At 39.3% G+C, this 17195-nt stretch overlaps 1 protein-coding gene across 1 annotated transcript in view; it reads right to left on the bottom strand.

Moving 5' to 3' along the window:
- Nucleotides 1–2823: 2823 nt before the first annotated feature.
- Nucleotides 2824–17195, bottom strand: part of SORCS3 (sortilin related VPS10 domain containing receptor 3) — a 1163020-nt gene continuing 1148648 nt past the window's right edge. The window contains exons 26-27 of the mRNA XM_053693001.1: nucleotides 9969–10129; nucleotides 2824–2888 (exon numbers count right to left, since the gene is read on the bottom strand). Coding sequence (XP_053548976.1) covers nucleotides 2824–2888; nucleotides 9969–10129 — 226 coding nt within the window. The remainder of the gene's footprint in view (nucleotides 2889–9968; nucleotides 10130–17195) is intronic.

Genomic DNA, 17195 nt, shown 5'->3' with positions numbered 1-17195 from the left:
TATGTGTAACATTTGGTGTGGTAAGCTAAAGATTTGTCAGAGGACAAACATTTGCTGATTTATACTAATGAAATCCACTATTTTTATAAGAATTATTTGTTGTTATTTTGCTGTGTTTTATTTTCTATGTAGACCAGGTTTGTCCAGGGTCACTGTGGATGTATTTTGGCCTTGATGAAAGTTTCTAATTTCGTTTTTAAAATTCATATTTGAATTGCTACTTTATTATATGATTATTGAATATGTTGAGTGCTTTACTGTTCATGTTCTGAATTTAGAGTCTTTCTCAGATTACCTTGAATAATTCCCAGAAACGTTGCCTATTACTATTAGCTGCTAATAATTTTGATTTTTATAGCACTTGGGGCTTAATCATATAATTTTACAAGAGATTGTCTTTATTCATTTTTTAAGCGTGTTGGAATTTCAGGGGTTGGGGTTGCTTAAGGTCTGCTTAGGGTTCCTAAGGTTAAATCAGTACAGCTTAATGAGTTTCTAAAACAGTATCCTAATAATTAGCAGCCATTGTAAGGTTTTAAGGCCACTAATCACACTTCTCTTTCTAAAATATGATAGTATTAATGTATTTTACCACAGATGGTCCAAGGCTTCACATCATTAAAACTTTTATGGAGAAACCATTTTTTGGGGGTTTAACGTCCCTTTAAATAACTTGATTCTAATTGTTTAAAGGGAAAGTCTCAGACCATAGCAGGCAGGTACCAGGGGTCACTATTTCTGATTTTAGTCTCTGCTACAGTAGCTAAAGGACAGAAACACAATTTCTGGTGCAATAATATGACATTATAATGTAATGCTAAAGTGCAAAGTATGTTATATTTGTTCTATAAGATTCCAAAAAACCCAATTATATAAATAGAATAAGCCATTGAAGGAAAAATAAAAGACTTAACCTTTTCATTGCTTTTGGGGTTAGCACTGAGTTTAATGTTTCTGGTCCCCTATGGCATAAAAGGTTAAAAAGCTCAGAAAACTATTGGAAAACAACACGCTGGCATAGAACAGAATCTTTATCTTATTTATATTACTAAACATTAATTTATTTTAAAGAAATTAAAAAGCTATGTACATCATCAGTATTTACAATATGCCATTGGTATCATTGCTATTAACATGCAGAGTGAGAGCTCCTTATATATAAACCTGTATCAGTGAAATGTGGTCAGAGAACATACTTCAGGTAGCGTCCTGAGACAGCTCAATGGCACTGTGTTCATTCCAGGGCTGATTTTGCTCATTAACATCCTAAAGCAGGGTCACAACTTTTTACAATAATTCACAACGTTTTTCACTGTACCATGTTTCACGCTGAGAGATATGACTGAAGTATACGGTGTGCTAAATGTGACAGCTGCCAGTTTTCAATTTTTCAGCATTGCATTTTGTCCACAATAAAATTGTGACTTTTAGATGTTTCAAAAACGTCCATATCTCAATATAGGGATTAAAACTGTTGGTTTCACTGGAGAAATCTATAGGTGAATCTAGTAGCCAAATCATAGTGAGTAAACAAGTCTGAGATTACAACAAATTCAGTTTAACTTCTTATCAAATATTATGGGGTTGAAGACAATCCTTTAGAAAAATGTAGCAAATGATTTAGCTACAAAATCTCCATAGATGTTAATAGCATATAAAAAAAAAATTCTGTTGAAGATCATTAGATTTAGCTTTTCTAAAGGAATATAATCAACCCCCTTGATAGATAAATAGATAGATAGACTGATAGATAGATAGATATAAATATGGATAGATAGATGATAGATATAAATATGGATAGATAGATAGAAAGACAGCATTGACCAATTTTCATATTCCCTATCAATGTTTTTGAGATATCACGTTTCAAAATAATATCTGTCTATCACTATTTATCGATCTATCTATTTATCTATCATGCTGTGATATTCTGATTGGGAGGAATTCAGTTTCAGACTAATTTATATGATGCTGTTTGTGTGTGAGTTAGCTATTTCCTTTGTAACCCAAGAAACCTTGAGACAAATGTCCTTTAAATTTAACAGAGAGATCAAAGAAAATCTTTCGGAGCAAGTGATGAATATGCGTTCTGTTCTAAACAGATCTATGGTCTCATTGTGACTTGATAACACTTTTTGCAAAAATGCTTTACCAAGTTTCTTCAAAATAAACCATGTGGTGACTTAATTGAAAGCATGAAAAAAGCTGTAGAATGAGAAATTGGCATACAGGATGAGCTGCTGACAATAACTCTCTCCTGCTGCGTGTGATACTGTCTCTTCAGCAGAAAGATGGAGGTTTTCATCTGGGTAAGTGATTGCTGACTGTGAAGTGAGAATAAATGTATCAGAGTGAAGGATTTCAGGTGATTTTCCATCTACTGCATTCACAAACCCCTGCATAGACACCTGGTCATCTCAACAACTCGGAACAGAGCCATGCAAATGAACATCTGGTCTCCAAAACCCGTTGGTACAAGTGTCCTCAGGGTCCAGCCTGCAGTGAAGCACAGCTTGTGTCATAAGACTAACGAGCCAGCGGGAGCATCTCTAGGTTTGAAAAATGCAAACGGCATCCTTATATTCTTCTGAAAACACAGGATGGTTTTGCTCTCAAAAAAAGCAAATAAAAAAGATCTTTATTTCAACTATCCACATTTTTTTTGTTTTGTTTTGTTTGTTTTTTTAAGAAATGGAGTTTGTCTGTTTAACCTTGTGTGGCTCAGAGGGCAAAAATTAAAAACCATGAAAGCAAGAGGTTTGTATTCCTTTTCATAAAAAAGTCAGGATTTTTGTCCCCATTCCCCAGGAATATTTCTTTGAGTTACACACTTGTACAGTTGGGAATTTCCTTTGTGCTTTCACTATTTGCAATTGTAGAAATGCTGCCTGAAAAGAAAGAAAATAGGACCATAAGCGGTATATAAAGATAGTTTTCATGATATTATCACCACAAATATAACCCTGTCGCAAGCTTTAAATGCAATCGTTTTTGTTTGTGCATCAGTGTGTATGAATCATGTCTTTATGTATGTCTGTGTGTGTGTGTGTGTGTGTATGTCTGTGTGTGTGTGTATGTCTGTGTGTGTATGTATGTCTGTGTGTGTGTATGTATGTCTGTGTGTGTGTGTGTGTGTATGTCTGTGTGTGTGTATGTACAGTGGGGAAAAAAGTATTTAGTCAGCCACCAATTGTGCAAGTTCTCCCACTTAAGAAGATGAGAGGCGCCTGTAATTTTCATCATAGGTATACCTCAACTATGAGAGACAAAATGTGGAAACAAATCCAGACAATCACATTGTCTGATTTGGAAATAATTTATTTGCAAATTATGGTGGAAAATAAGTATTTGGTCACCTACAAACAAGCAAGATTTCTGTCTCTCACAGACCTGTATATTCTTATTTAAGAGGCTCCTCTATCCTCCACTCATTACCTGTATTAATGGCACCTGTTTGAACTTGTTATCAGTATAAAAGACACCTGTCCACAACCTCAAACAGTCACACTCTAAACTCCACTATGGTGAAGACCAAAGAGCTGTCACCAGAAACAAAATTGTAGACCTGCACCAGGCTGGGAAGACTGAATCTGCAATAGGCAAGCAGCTTGGTGTGAAGAAATCAACTGTGGGAGCAATAATTAGAAAATGGAAGACATACAAGACCACTGATAATCTCCCTAGATCTGGAGCTCCACGCAAGATCTCACGATGTGGGGTCAAAATGATCACATGAACGGTGAGCAAACATCCCAGAACCACACGGGGGGGCCTAGTGAATGACCTGCAGAGAGCTGGACCAACGTAACAGAGGCTACCATCAGTAACACACTACGCTGCCAGGGACTCAGATCCTGCAGTGCCAGACGTGTCCCCCTGCTTAAGCCAGTACATGTCCGGGCCCGTCTGAAGTATGCTAGAGAGCATTTGGATGATCCAGAAGCAGATTGGGAGAATGTCATATGGTCAGATGAAACCAAAGTAGAACTGTTTGGTAGAAACACAACTTGTAGTGTTTGGAGAAGAGAGAACACCATACCTACTGTGAAGCATGGGGGTGGCAACATCATGCTTTGGGGCTGTTTCTCTGCAAAGGGAACAGGACGACTGATCCGTGTACATGAAAGAATGAATGGGGCCATGTATTGTGAGATTTTGAGTGCAAACCTCCTTCCATCAGCAAGGGCATTGAAGATGAAATGTGGCTGGGTCTTTCAGCATGACAATGATCCCAAACACACCACCAGGGCAACGAAGGAGTGGCTTCGTAAAAAGCATTTCAAGGTCCTGGAGTGGCCTAGCCAGTCTCCAGATCTCAACCCCATAGAAAACCTTTGGAGGGAGTTGAAAGTCTGTGTTGCCCAGCGACAGCACCAAAACATCACTGCCCTAGAGGAGATCTGTATGCAGGAATGGGCCAACATACCAGCAGCAGTGTGTGACAACCTTGTGAAGACTTACAGAAAACGTTTGACCTCTGTCATTGCCAACAAAGGATATATAACAAAGTATTGAGATGAACTTTTGATATTGACCAAATACTTATTTTCCACCATAATTTGCAAATAAATTCTTTCCAATTCAGACAATGTGATTGTCTGGATTTGTTTCCACATTTTGTCTCTCATAGTTGAGGTATACCTATGATGAAAATTACAGGTCTCTCTCATCTTCTTAAGTGGGAGAACTTGCACAATTGGTGGCTGACTAAATACTTTTTTCCCCCACTGTATGTCTGTGTGTGTGTGTGTGTATGTATGTCTGTGTGTGTATGAATCATGTCTTTATGTATGTCTGTGTGTGTATGTATGTCTATGTGTGTGTGTATGTCTGTGTGTGTGTGTGTATGTATGTCTGTGTGTGTGTGTATGTATGTATGTGTGTGTGTGTGTGTGTGTGTGTATGTATGTATGTATGTCTGTGTGTGTATGTATGTCTGTGTGTGTGTATGTCTTTATATATGTTGTATGTGTGTGTATGTATGTGTGTAACTGTACACATGTCTTTATGTATATCTGTGTTTGTATGTATGTCTATGTATGTGTATGTCTGTGTGTGTGTCTGTGTGTGTATGAATCATGTATTTATCTATGTCTGTGTGTGTATGTATGTCTATGTATGTGTATGTCTGTGTGTGTGTGTGTGTGTCTGTGTGTGTATGAATCATGTCTTTATGTATGTCTGTGTGTGTGTGTGTGTATGTGTGTGTATGTGTGTGTATGTATGTCTGTGTGTGTATGTATGTGTGTGTGTGTGTGTGTGTATGTATGTCTGTGTGTGTGTGTATGGAGCTTGATGCCCCTGTTTCCGCTTGAGCTTTCAGGCTCGCCGGAAACAGAAGTTATGAAGCAGCTCCATAACTTGTCCGCCTGCTCTTAGGCCCCGGACATCAATCTGCCCGATCCTATACGATTGGGCTGATTGACACCCCCTGCTAGCAGCCAATCTGCAGGGGGCGGCATTGCACCAGGAGTTCACAAGAGGTTCCATTTAACCTTATTTATGTCTTTATGTATGTCTGTGTTTGTGTGCATGTACTGTATGTATGTGTGTATGTGCATGTACTGTATGTATGTGTGTGTGTGTGCATGTATGTATATGTCTGTATGTGTACGTGTTTGTGTGCATGTACTGTATGTGTTTGTGCATGTCTGTATATGTCTGTATGTGTGTGTGTGTGTATGTATGGGTGTGTATGTATGTGTGTGTGTGTGTGCATGTATGTATGTATGTGTGTGTGTATGTACTGTCTCTGTGTATGTGCATGTATGTATGTGTGTATGTGTGTATGCATGTCTGTATATGTCTGTATGTGTATGTGTTTGTGTGCATGTACTGTATGTATGTGTGTGTGTGCATGTATGTATATGTCTGTATGTGTATGTGTTTGTGTGCATGGACTGTATGTATGTGTGTGTGTGCATGTATGTATATGTCTGTATGTGTATGTGTTTGTGTGCATGTACTGTATGTATGTGTGTGTGTGTGTGCATGTATGTATATGTCTGTATGTGTATGTGTTTGTGTGCATGTACTGTATGTGTTTGTGCATGTCTGTATATGTCTGTATGTGGGTGTGTGTGTATGTATGAGTGTGTGTATGTGCATGTATGTATGTGTGTATGCATGTCTGTATATGTCTGTATGTGTGTGTATGTGTTTGTGTGCATGTACTGTATGTATGCGTGTGTGTGCATGTATGTATGTGTGTGTGCGCATGTACTGTATGTGTGTGTGTGCGCATGTACTGTATGTGTGTGTGCATGTACTGTATGTATGTGTGTGTGTGCATGTATGTATATGTCTGTATGTGTATGTGTTTGTGTGCATGTACTGTATGTGTTTGTGCATGTCTGTATATGTCTGTATGTGTGTATGTGTTTGTGTGCATGTACTGTGTGTGTGTGCATGTATGTACGTGTGTGTGTGTGTGTGTGTGTGCATGTATGTGTGTGTGTGTGTATGTATGTGTGTGTGCGTGCATGTATGTATATATGCGTGTGTGTATGTACTGTATCTGTGTGTGCGCATGTACTGTATGTGTGTGTGTGCATGTACTGTATGTGTGTGTGCATGTACTGTATGTGTGTGTGTATGCATGTCTGTATATCTCTGTATGTGTGTATGTGCATGTATGTATGTGTTTGTATGCATGTCTGTATACATCTGTATGTGTGTGTGTGTGCATGTACTGTATGTGTGTATGCATGTCTGTATATGTCTGTATGTGTGTGTGTGTGCATGTACTGTATGTGTGTGTGCATGTACTGCATGTGTGTATGCATATCTGTATATGTCTGTATGTGTGTGTGTGCATGTACTGTATGTGTGTGCATGTACTGTATGTGTGTATGCATGTCTGTATATGTCTGTATGTGCATGTACTGTATGTGTGTGTATGTGTTTGTGTGCATGTATTATATGTGTTTGTCTGCATGCACTGTATGTGTGTGTGTGTTTGTGTGAATGTACTGTATGTGTGTATGTGTGTGTGCATGTACTGTATGTGTGTGTGTGTGTGTGTGTTTGTGTGCATGTACTGTATGTGTTTGTGTGCATGTACTGCATGCGTGTATGTGTTTGTGTGCATGTACTGTATGTGTGTGTGTGTGTTTGTGTGCATGTACTGTATGTGTGTGTTTGTGTGCATGTACTGTATGTTTGTGTGTGTGTTTGTGTGCATGTACTATATGTGTGTGTGTGTGTTTGTGTGCATGTACTGTATGTGTGTGTGTGTTTGTGTGCATGTACTGTATGTGTGTGTGCGCATGCATGTATGTGTGTGTGCATGCACTGTATGTGTGTGTGCATGTATGTATGCATGAATGTATATGTCTGTGTGTGTATGTCTGTGTGTGTGTCTGTGTGCATGCACTGTATGTGTGTGTGCATGCACTGTATGTGTGTGTGCATGTATGTATGTATGTGTGTGCATGTACTGTATGTGTGTGTGTGCATGTACTGTATCTGTGTGTGCATGTACTGTATATGTGTGTGCATGTATGTGTGTGTGTATGCATGTCTGTATATGTCTGTATGTGTGTGTGTGTGCATGTGTGTGTGCATGTACTGTATATGTGTGTGCATGTATGCATGAATGTATATGTCTGTGTATACATGTCTGTATATGTCTGTATGTTTGTCTGTGTATGTGTGTATGCATGTATGTGTGTGTGTGTGTGCATGTACTGTATGTGTGTGTGAATGTACTGTATGTGTGTGTGTATAAATATGTATGTGTGTGTGCATGTACGGTATATGTGTGTGCATGCATGTATCTGTGTATGCATGTCTGTATATGTCTGTATGTGTGTCTGTGTATGTGTTTGTGTGCATATACTGTGTGTGTGTGTGTGTATGTTTTAATATGTCTGTATGTGTGTGTGTATGTCTGTGTATGTGTTTGTGTGCATGTACTGTATGTGTGTGTGTGTGTATGTCTGTGAATGTGTTTGTGTGCGTGTACTGTATGTGTGTGTGTGCATGTACTGTATGAGTGTGTGTGCAAGTACTGTATGTGTGTGTGTGCATTTATGTATGTGTATGTGCATGTATGTATGTGTGTATGCATGTCTGTATATGTCTGTGTGAGTGTGTGTGTGTGTGTGTGTGCATGTACTGTATGTGTGTGTGTATGTCTGTGTATGTGTTTGTTTGAATGTTCTGTATGTGTGTGTATGTCTGTGTATGTGTTTGTGTGCATGTACTGTATGTGTATGTCTGTGTTTGTGTGCATGTTCTGTATGTGTGTGTGTGTGTGCATGTATGTATGTGTGTGTGTGCATGTACTGTATGTGTGTGTGTGTGTGCATGTATGTATGTATGCGTGTGTGCATGTATGTATGTGTGTGTGTGTGTGTTCTTGTACTGTATGTGTGTGTGTGCATGTATTGTATGTGTGTGTGCATGTATGTATGTGTGTGTGCATGTAGTGTATGTTTGTGTGTATGTATGTATGCGTGTATGCATGTCTGTATATGTCTGTATGTGTGTGTATGTGTCTGTGTGTGTTTATGCATTTCTTTATGTATGTCTGTGTATGTGTTTGTGTGCATGTGTTTATGTGTGTGTGCATTTACTGTATGTGTGTGTATGTATGTATGTATGTATGTATGTATGTATGCGTGTGCATGTACTGAATATGTGTGTGTGCATGTATGTATGTGTGTATGCATGTCTGTATATGTCTGTTTGGGTGTGTGTATGTGTTTATGCATTTCTTTATATATATATCTGTGTATGTGTTTGTGTGCATGTATGTGTGTATACATTTATGTATGTGTATATATGTGTCTGCATGTATGCATGTCTTTATGTGTGTCTGTGCATGTGTCTGTATGTATGTATGTGTGTGCATGTATTTGTCTGTGTGTATGCATGTATTTAAATATCTCTGTCTATGTGTTTTTGTATCTTTGTGTCTGCGTGTATGTGTAAGGATGCATGTCTTTATGTATGTCTGTGTATATGTGTCTGTCTGTCTGTATGTATCTGTGTGTGTGCATATTTGTTGTTAGTGTATACACATTCATTATGTATGTGAGTTACAGAGACACAAAATGTTTCTGATATATTTATAATAAATATTTGTGAATATCAACAGATTGACACAGGCACTGGAGATGCCAGCATAGTGAATATGGATATATTATTTAATCTGTAATGTGATTATGGGGTCAATTTATAAAGCTTTGTAACCTGTCCGCCTGCTCTGAGGCGGCGGACAGAAATCAACCCGATTGAATATGATGGGGTTAATTGACACCCCCTGCTAGCGGCCGATTGGCCGCAAATCTGCAGGGGGCAGCATTACACCAGCAGTTTACAAGAACTGCTGGTGCAATGATAAATGCCAACAGCGTATGCTGTCTGCATTTATTGATGTGCAGTGGACATGATCCACTATATCGGATCATGTCCGCTCGCACTCACATAAATTGACTCCTATGTGACTATGTGTCTAGATGTATATAGCACTTATGTGCTTCTGGGAAAGCTTGTCCATCATGGCTAACTGTGCATGTGTGCCATTTTATCTTCTGTTTGCGTGTGGAGCAATAACTGTTTATGTAAGCACTTGTCTGAATATATACCCGCTTGTGTTTCAAAATATACCTATATTTAGGAACCTAGGGTGTCCATCTTCAAATGAAGTTCTATTAAGTTGGCCGTTAACTGTAGGTCAAAATAGTAATTTTAGAACCATATTAAGGCAAGATATGCCACCAAGCCCAAGTGGAGAGAAAAAATACCTAGTGATGCTAAATAAATCTCTGCCTATGGGCAGCAGAGATAGAAGTCCTGGCCATATCTGCATTGATAATTATGTGTCTGCACAGCTTATAGACAGTGAGCAAAACAATGGAAATACACATGTATCATGTTTAATAAGCACTGTGCAATGATGTAATCATACAACAAATGCTAGTTGTAAATTCTCTACCCAACTCTCAGTAATTGCACATTACCTATAACTCGTGTGTCCAGTTCTTTGTCTGTCAGCTCCTCGGGATCTGCAAAGTCGCTGAGTGATATTTTAGGTGCGTTGTCATTCTGACTGACAGACCCAATCATTTCTTGTTCTTTATCATGTTGGACTTGAGCATAAATATTAATCCAGGGGATTTTCCTAAGGTCAATGACAGAAAAAATATTCATCAGACAAGAATGATTATGGCACAAGAGAGATTGTATTCCTGAGCTACGGATCATACAAGTGTGCAAAGTCTATAAATACGTTTTACAGTTTCTGATACTCTACAAATGTTCTATCGACAGCTCTTATTACCTCATTGGAAACCAGGCACCTACCTAGGTATCCCTTTGACAAAGAATATCATGGGAACAAAGCAAATTTGATCATAGAAGTAAATTGGAAGATTTTGTAAAAATGTATGCTCGGTCTGAATCACACAAAAACATTTTTTGGTTTCATATCCATTTAAAGTAGGTGAAATTGGAACTTTTGTGACCCACCAATCAGAAGCACTAACACATTGTGACACGCCAATCAGAAGCACTGACACATTGTGACACGCCAATCAGAAGCACTGACACATTGTGACCCACCAATCAGAAGCACTGACACATTGTGACCCACCAATCAGAAGCACTAACACATTGTGACCCACCAATCAGAAGCACTGACACATTGTGACCCACCAATCAGAAGCACTAACACATTGTGACCCACCAATCAGAAGCACTAACACATTGTGACCCACCAATCAGAAGCACTGACACATTGTGACACGCCAATCAGAAGCACTGACACATTGTGACACGCCAATCAGAAGCACTGACACATTGTGACCCACCAATCAGAAGCACTGACACATTGTGACCCACCAATCAGAAGCACTAACACATTGTGACCCACCAATCAGAAGCACTGACACATTGTGACCCACCAATCAGAAGCACTGACACATTGTGACCCACCAATCAGAAGCACTAACACATTGTGACCCACCAATCAGAAGCACTAACACATTGTGACCCACCAATCAGAAGCACTGACACATTGTGACCCACCAATCAGAAGCACTGACACATTGTGACCCACCAATCAGAAGCACTGACACATTGTGACACGCCAATCAGAAGCACTAACACATTGTGACCCACCAATCAGAAGCACTAACACATTGTGACCCACCAATCAGAAGCACTGACACATTGTGACCCACCAATCAGAAGCACTAACACATTGTGACCCACCAATCAGAAGCACTGACACATTGTGACACGCCAATCAGAAGCACTGACACATTGTGACACGCCAATCAGAAGCACTAACACATTGTGACCCACCAATCAGAAGCACTAACACATTGTGACACGCCAATCAGAAGCACTGACACATTGTGACACGCCAATCAGAAGCACTGACACATTGTGACACGCCAATCAGAAGCATTGACACATTGTGACACGCCAATCAGAAGCACTGACACATTGTGACACGCCAATCAGAAGCACTAACACATTGTGACACGCCAATCAGAAGCATTGACACATTGTGACACGCCAATCAGAAGCACTAACACGTGACACACCAATCAGAAGCACTGACACATTGTGACACGCCAATCAGAAGCACTGACACATTGTGACACGCCAATCAGAAGCATTGACACATTGTGACACGCCAATCAGAAGCACTGACACATTGTGACAAGCCAATCAGAAGCACTGACACATTGTGACATGCCAATCAGAAGCATTGACACATTGTGACACGCCAATCAGAAGCATTGACACATTGTGACACGCCAATCAGAAGCACTGACACATTGTGACACGCCAATCAGAAGCACTGACACATTGTGACACGCCAATCAGAAGCACTAACACATTGTGACACGCCAATCAGAAGCACTAACACATTGTGACACGCCAACCAGAAGCACTGACACATTGTGACACGCCAATCAGAAGCACTGACACATTGTGACATGCCAATCAGAAGCACTGACACATTGTGACATGCCAACCAGAAGCACTGACACGTTGTGACATGCCAATCAGAAGCACTGACACATTGTGACACGCCAATCAGAAGCACTGACACATTGTGACATGCCAACCAGAAGCACTGACACGTTGTGACACGCCAACCAGAAGCACTGACACGTTGTGACATGCCAATCAGAAGCACTGACACATTGTGACATGCCAATCAGAAGCACTGACACATTGTGACATGCCAACCAGAAGCACTGACACGCTGTGACACGCCAATCAGAAGCACTGACACATTGTGACATGCCAATCAGAAGCACTGACACGCTGTGACACGCCAATCAGAAGCACTGACACATTGTGACATGCCAATCAGAAGCACTGACACATTGTGAATGTAAGTCTCATTCTGGTGGATATATTTACACTTTTTGAGTAACCAGATCCTACTGGGCAAGTGCAGGAATTCACAGAATATGCGGATATGCATTAGTAATTGGCTGATGGCTGTCACATGATACAGTGGGAGTGAAAATACACATAACTTTGTCAGAAAAAATCTACTACTCATTTGAAGTTCAGACTTAGGGGATGAATTATCAAGCTGCGAATGCAGCAGTTTCCGCCATTAGGCTCACCAGAAACATAAGTTAAGAAGCAGCGGTCTTAAGACTGCTGCTCCTTAACTTTTCTGCCACCTCTGAGGCGGAGGACAGCAATCACCCCGATCAGATACGATCAGGATGATTGACACCCCCTGCTAGCGGCCAAACCTGCAGGGGCGGCATTGCACAAGCATTTCACTAGAAATACTTATGCAATGTTAAATGCCGACATCATATGCTGTCGGCATTTAGCGATGTCGGGCGGATCATGTCCTCCTGAAACTTGATAAATCGGCCCCTAAGTGTTATTGCCTTTTTATCAAGCATTTGTACATTATGCAAATCTTTTGTATTTACTGGTCCTTTAAGACAACTTAAACAAGTCCTGTTTGTGGAATCAACACTCATGTATATCAATTAATATGGGCTGTGCTTCTTTGGATAGTTCCTGATTTGAACAATTGCAGTTGCTAATATCGTTAGTCATCTCTGGGTAAATATAAAAGTGTTTGCTTCTTTTCTAGTGATGCGCTTCTGACTATAACAAATCTATTCTAAGAGTCTGACAATTGTTATAGCACTGGGGGGATGTTGTATATAAATGGATATACAGGCAGCACTTGAGGTTGGTTATACTCGGCATATTGAACCTGGTAAATTTGATGAGCTGCAATTTGAGAGCATTCAAGAAGCAATATAACCACAATTAGGTTTTTAATGGAACCTGAAGTGTTAATCATCAGTAACGTAGAGCACTCCTGCGCCTGATTTCTTTTTACACGTGCATTCCTGGTGTCTTAGGCAGCCAATGAGTTAAATAGCAACATGAGCCCCTCTTACATTACTTTCATGAAAGGATGGATCATGGAAATATTGTCATTTTTTTTTACCAGCCTGAATAATAAGGAAGAATACTAAATATATTCAGTAATAGACCCACTGGCTCTTAACTCTTCTATACTTTTTTATACCATTTCCTTAAATTATATCATTATCATCAATCTCTCTTTATTATTTCTTATGTACGTCTCCCTGTAAATTGTATTAATCCAACTAATTGTTAAAAGTCTTGTGTGCCTGTCATCATGTGACATTTCAATACCATAGTATCACCCTTCCCCCTGTATGCCCTACCTTATAAAACATGACTAGTGATCCCAGTTTCAGGTGGTCTCATTGCCCAGTTGAAGCCCCCTACCTTGAATGACATAAAATTGTCCTCAAGTTGCCCATAGACTCACCACAGACAATCCAAATCAATCGAAATTTACCCACTGCCTATCCCAGTCAAAACAACCCTGTCCTGGTTTCCAAGAACAAAATACTTTATATAATGGGGAAAAGGTATCACATTTTTGTTATTCGTACTATTCACTATTAAAGACAACAGGCTAGATTGACAGATGCTTGTCGTGCTGATGAGGGGTCTCGTTGTTCAGACAAAATAATATTTAACATGTCCTTAGCATGTGCTGGTATGACTCAATGGAGCACAAATATCACTTTAGTGAAAGCGATATTTAGCGCTCCACTTCTAATCTAGCCCATAATATTCAGAACGCTTCCTTTATGTTGCAAATGTACTGTCATCACTTGTTACTGCAGAAAGCTAATAGTGACCCCTAATCTGCTGCCCCCGATGTCGTCTCCACCTACATACACTTATTAACCCCTAATCTGCTGTCCCTAACATCGCCGCAACCTACATTACTGTTATTAACCCCTAATCTGCTGCCCCTAATGTTGCCGCCACTATACTAAAATTATTAACCCCTAAACCTAACCCTAAGTCTTACCCTAACCCTAACGTAACCCCAACCCTAACACCCACTAACTTTAACATAATTAAAATAATTCCAAATAAAAATTACAATTAATACCTAAATTAGTCCTATTTAAAACTAAATACATACTTACCTGTAAAATAAAACCTAAGCTAGCTACAAAATAACTAATAGTTATATTGTAGCTAGCTTAGGTTTTATTTTTATTTCACAGCTAAGTTTGTATTTATTTTAACTAGGTAGATTAGTTATTAAATAGTTATTAACTATTTAATAACTACCTAGTTAAAATAAATACAAATTTACCTGTAAAACCTAACATTACAGTAAAATTAAATAAATTACATTAATCAAATACAATTAACTAAATTACAAAAAAAATAAACACTAAATTACACAAAATAAAAAAGAAATGATCAAATATTTAAACGAATTACACCTAATCTAATAGCCCTATCAAATTAAAAAAGCCCCCCAAAATAATAAAACCCCTAGCCTAAACTAAACTGCCAATAGCCCTTAAAAGGGCCTTTTGCGGGGCATTGCCCCAAAGATATCAGCTCTTTTACCTGGCAAATAAAAATACAAACATCCCCCCAACAGTAAAACCCACCACCCACAAATGAACCCCCACAAATAAAATTCTATCTAAAAAACCTAAGCTACCCATTGCCCTGAAAAGGGGATTTGGATGGGCATTGCTCTTAAAAGGGCATTCAGCTCTTTTACATTGCCCAAACCCTAAGCTAAAAATAAAACCCACCCAATAAACCCTTAATAAAACCTAACACTAACCCACGAAGATCCACTTACAGTTTTGGAAGACATCCATCCTCATCCAAGCGGCAAGAAGTCCTCAACGAAGCCGGGAGAAGTCTTCATCCAAGTGGCAAGAAGTCATCATCCAGGTGGGCAGAAGTCTTCATCCAGACGGCATCTTCTATCTTCATCCTTCCGACGCGGAGCGGCTCCATCTTAAAGACATCCAAGCGGAGCATCCTCTTCATACGGTTCCAGCCATACACTGAAGGTTGGACGTCATCCAAGAATTCTATCAGCCAATAGAAATTAAAGGGTAAAAAAATCCTATTGGCAGATGCAATCAGCCAATAGGATTGAGCTTCAATACTATTGGCTGACCCAATCAGCCAATGGGATTGAGCTTGCATTATATTGGCTGTTCCAATCAGCCAATAGAATGCAAGCTCAATCCTATTGGCTGATTGGATCAGCCAATAGGATTAAAGTTCAATCCTATTGGCTGATTGCATCAGCCAATAGGTTTTTTTACCCTTTAATTCCTATTGGCTGATAGAATTCTATCAGCCAATCGGAATTCAAGGGAACCTTCAGTGTACGGCTGAAGAGGATGCTCCGCGCCAGATGTCTTGAAGATGGAGCCGCTCCGCACCGGAAGGATGAAGATAGAAGATGCCGTCTGGATGAAGACTTCTGCCTGCCTGGATGATGACTTTTTGCTGCTTGGATGAAGACTTCTCCCGGCTTCATTGAGGACTTCTTGCCACATGGTTGAAGACTTCGCCGGCTGGATGAGGATGGATGTCCGGTCTTCCAAAACTGTAAGTGGATCTTCGGTTTTTAGTGTTAGGTTTTATTAAGGGTTTATTGGGTGGGTTTTATTTTTAGCATAGGGTTTGGGCAATGTAAAAGAGCTGAATGCCCTTTTAAGGGCAATGCCCTTTTCAGGGCAATGGGTAGCTTAGGTTTTTTAGATTGAATTTTATTTGTGGGGGTTGGTTGTGTGGGTGGTGGGTTTTACTGTTGGGGGGGATGTTTGTATTTTTATTTACCAGGTAAAAGAGCTGATATCTTTGGGGTAATGCCCCGCAAAAGGCCCTTTTAAGGGCTATTGGCAGTTTAGTTTAGGCTAGGGGTTTTATTATTTGTGGGGGCTTTTTTTATTTTGATAGGGCTATTAGATTATGATTAATTAGTTTAAATATTTGATAATTTCTTTTTTATTTTGTGTAATTTAGTGCTTATTTTTTTTGTAATTTAGTTAATTGTATTTGATTAATGTAATTTATTTAATTTTAGTGTAATGTTAGGTTTTACTGTAAGACAGGTTAGGTTTTAGTTTACAGGTACATTTTTTATTTACTTTAACTAGCTAGTTATTAAATAGTTAATAACTATTTTATAACTAATCTACCTAATTAAAATAAATACAAACTTACCTGTGAAATAAAAATAAAACCTAAGCTAGCTACAATATAACTATTGATTATTTTGTAGCTAGCTTAGGTTTTATTTTACAGGTAAGTATGTATTTAGTTTTAAATAGGAATAATTTCGGTAATAATTGTAATTTTTATTTGGAATCATAACTATGTTAAAGTTAGTGGGTGTTAGGGTTACGTTAGGGTTAGACTTAGGTTTAGTGGTTAATAACTTTAGTATAGTGGCGGCGACATTGGGGGCAGCAGATTAGGGGTTAATAACAGTAATGTAGGTTGGGGCAATGTTGGGGCAGCAGATTAGGGGCTAATAAGCGTAGTTAGGTGGCTGCGATTTTGGGGGCAGCAGATTAGGGGTTAATAACAGTAATGTAGTTTGTGGCAATGTTGGGGGCAGCAGATTAGGGGTGTTTAGACTCGGGGTTTATGTTAGGGTGTTAGGTTTAAACATTAAAAAAAAAATCAATGGGGCTGCATTATGGAGCTTTATGCTCCGTGATTGCAGGTGTAAGGCTTTTTTTTAGCAGGCTCTCCCCATTGTTGTCTACGGGGAAATCGTGTACGAACACGTAACAGCAGCTCAAAGCTTTGCTGGTATTTGTGTGTGGTATGGAGCTCAATGCAGCCATATCACCTGGAAACGC

The sequence above is a fragment of the Bombina bombina genome, chromosome 9, assembly GCF_027579735.1.
Source record: "Bombina bombina isolate aBomBom1 chromosome 9, aBomBom1.pri, whole genome shotgun sequence".
NCBI classification, from domain to species: domain Eukaryota; kingdom Metazoa; phylum Chordata; class Amphibia; order Anura; family Bombinatoridae; genus Bombina; species Bombina bombina.
The sequence above is the reverse complement of the archived record's forward strand: the minus strand, read 5'-3'. Positions and strand labels throughout refer to the sequence as shown.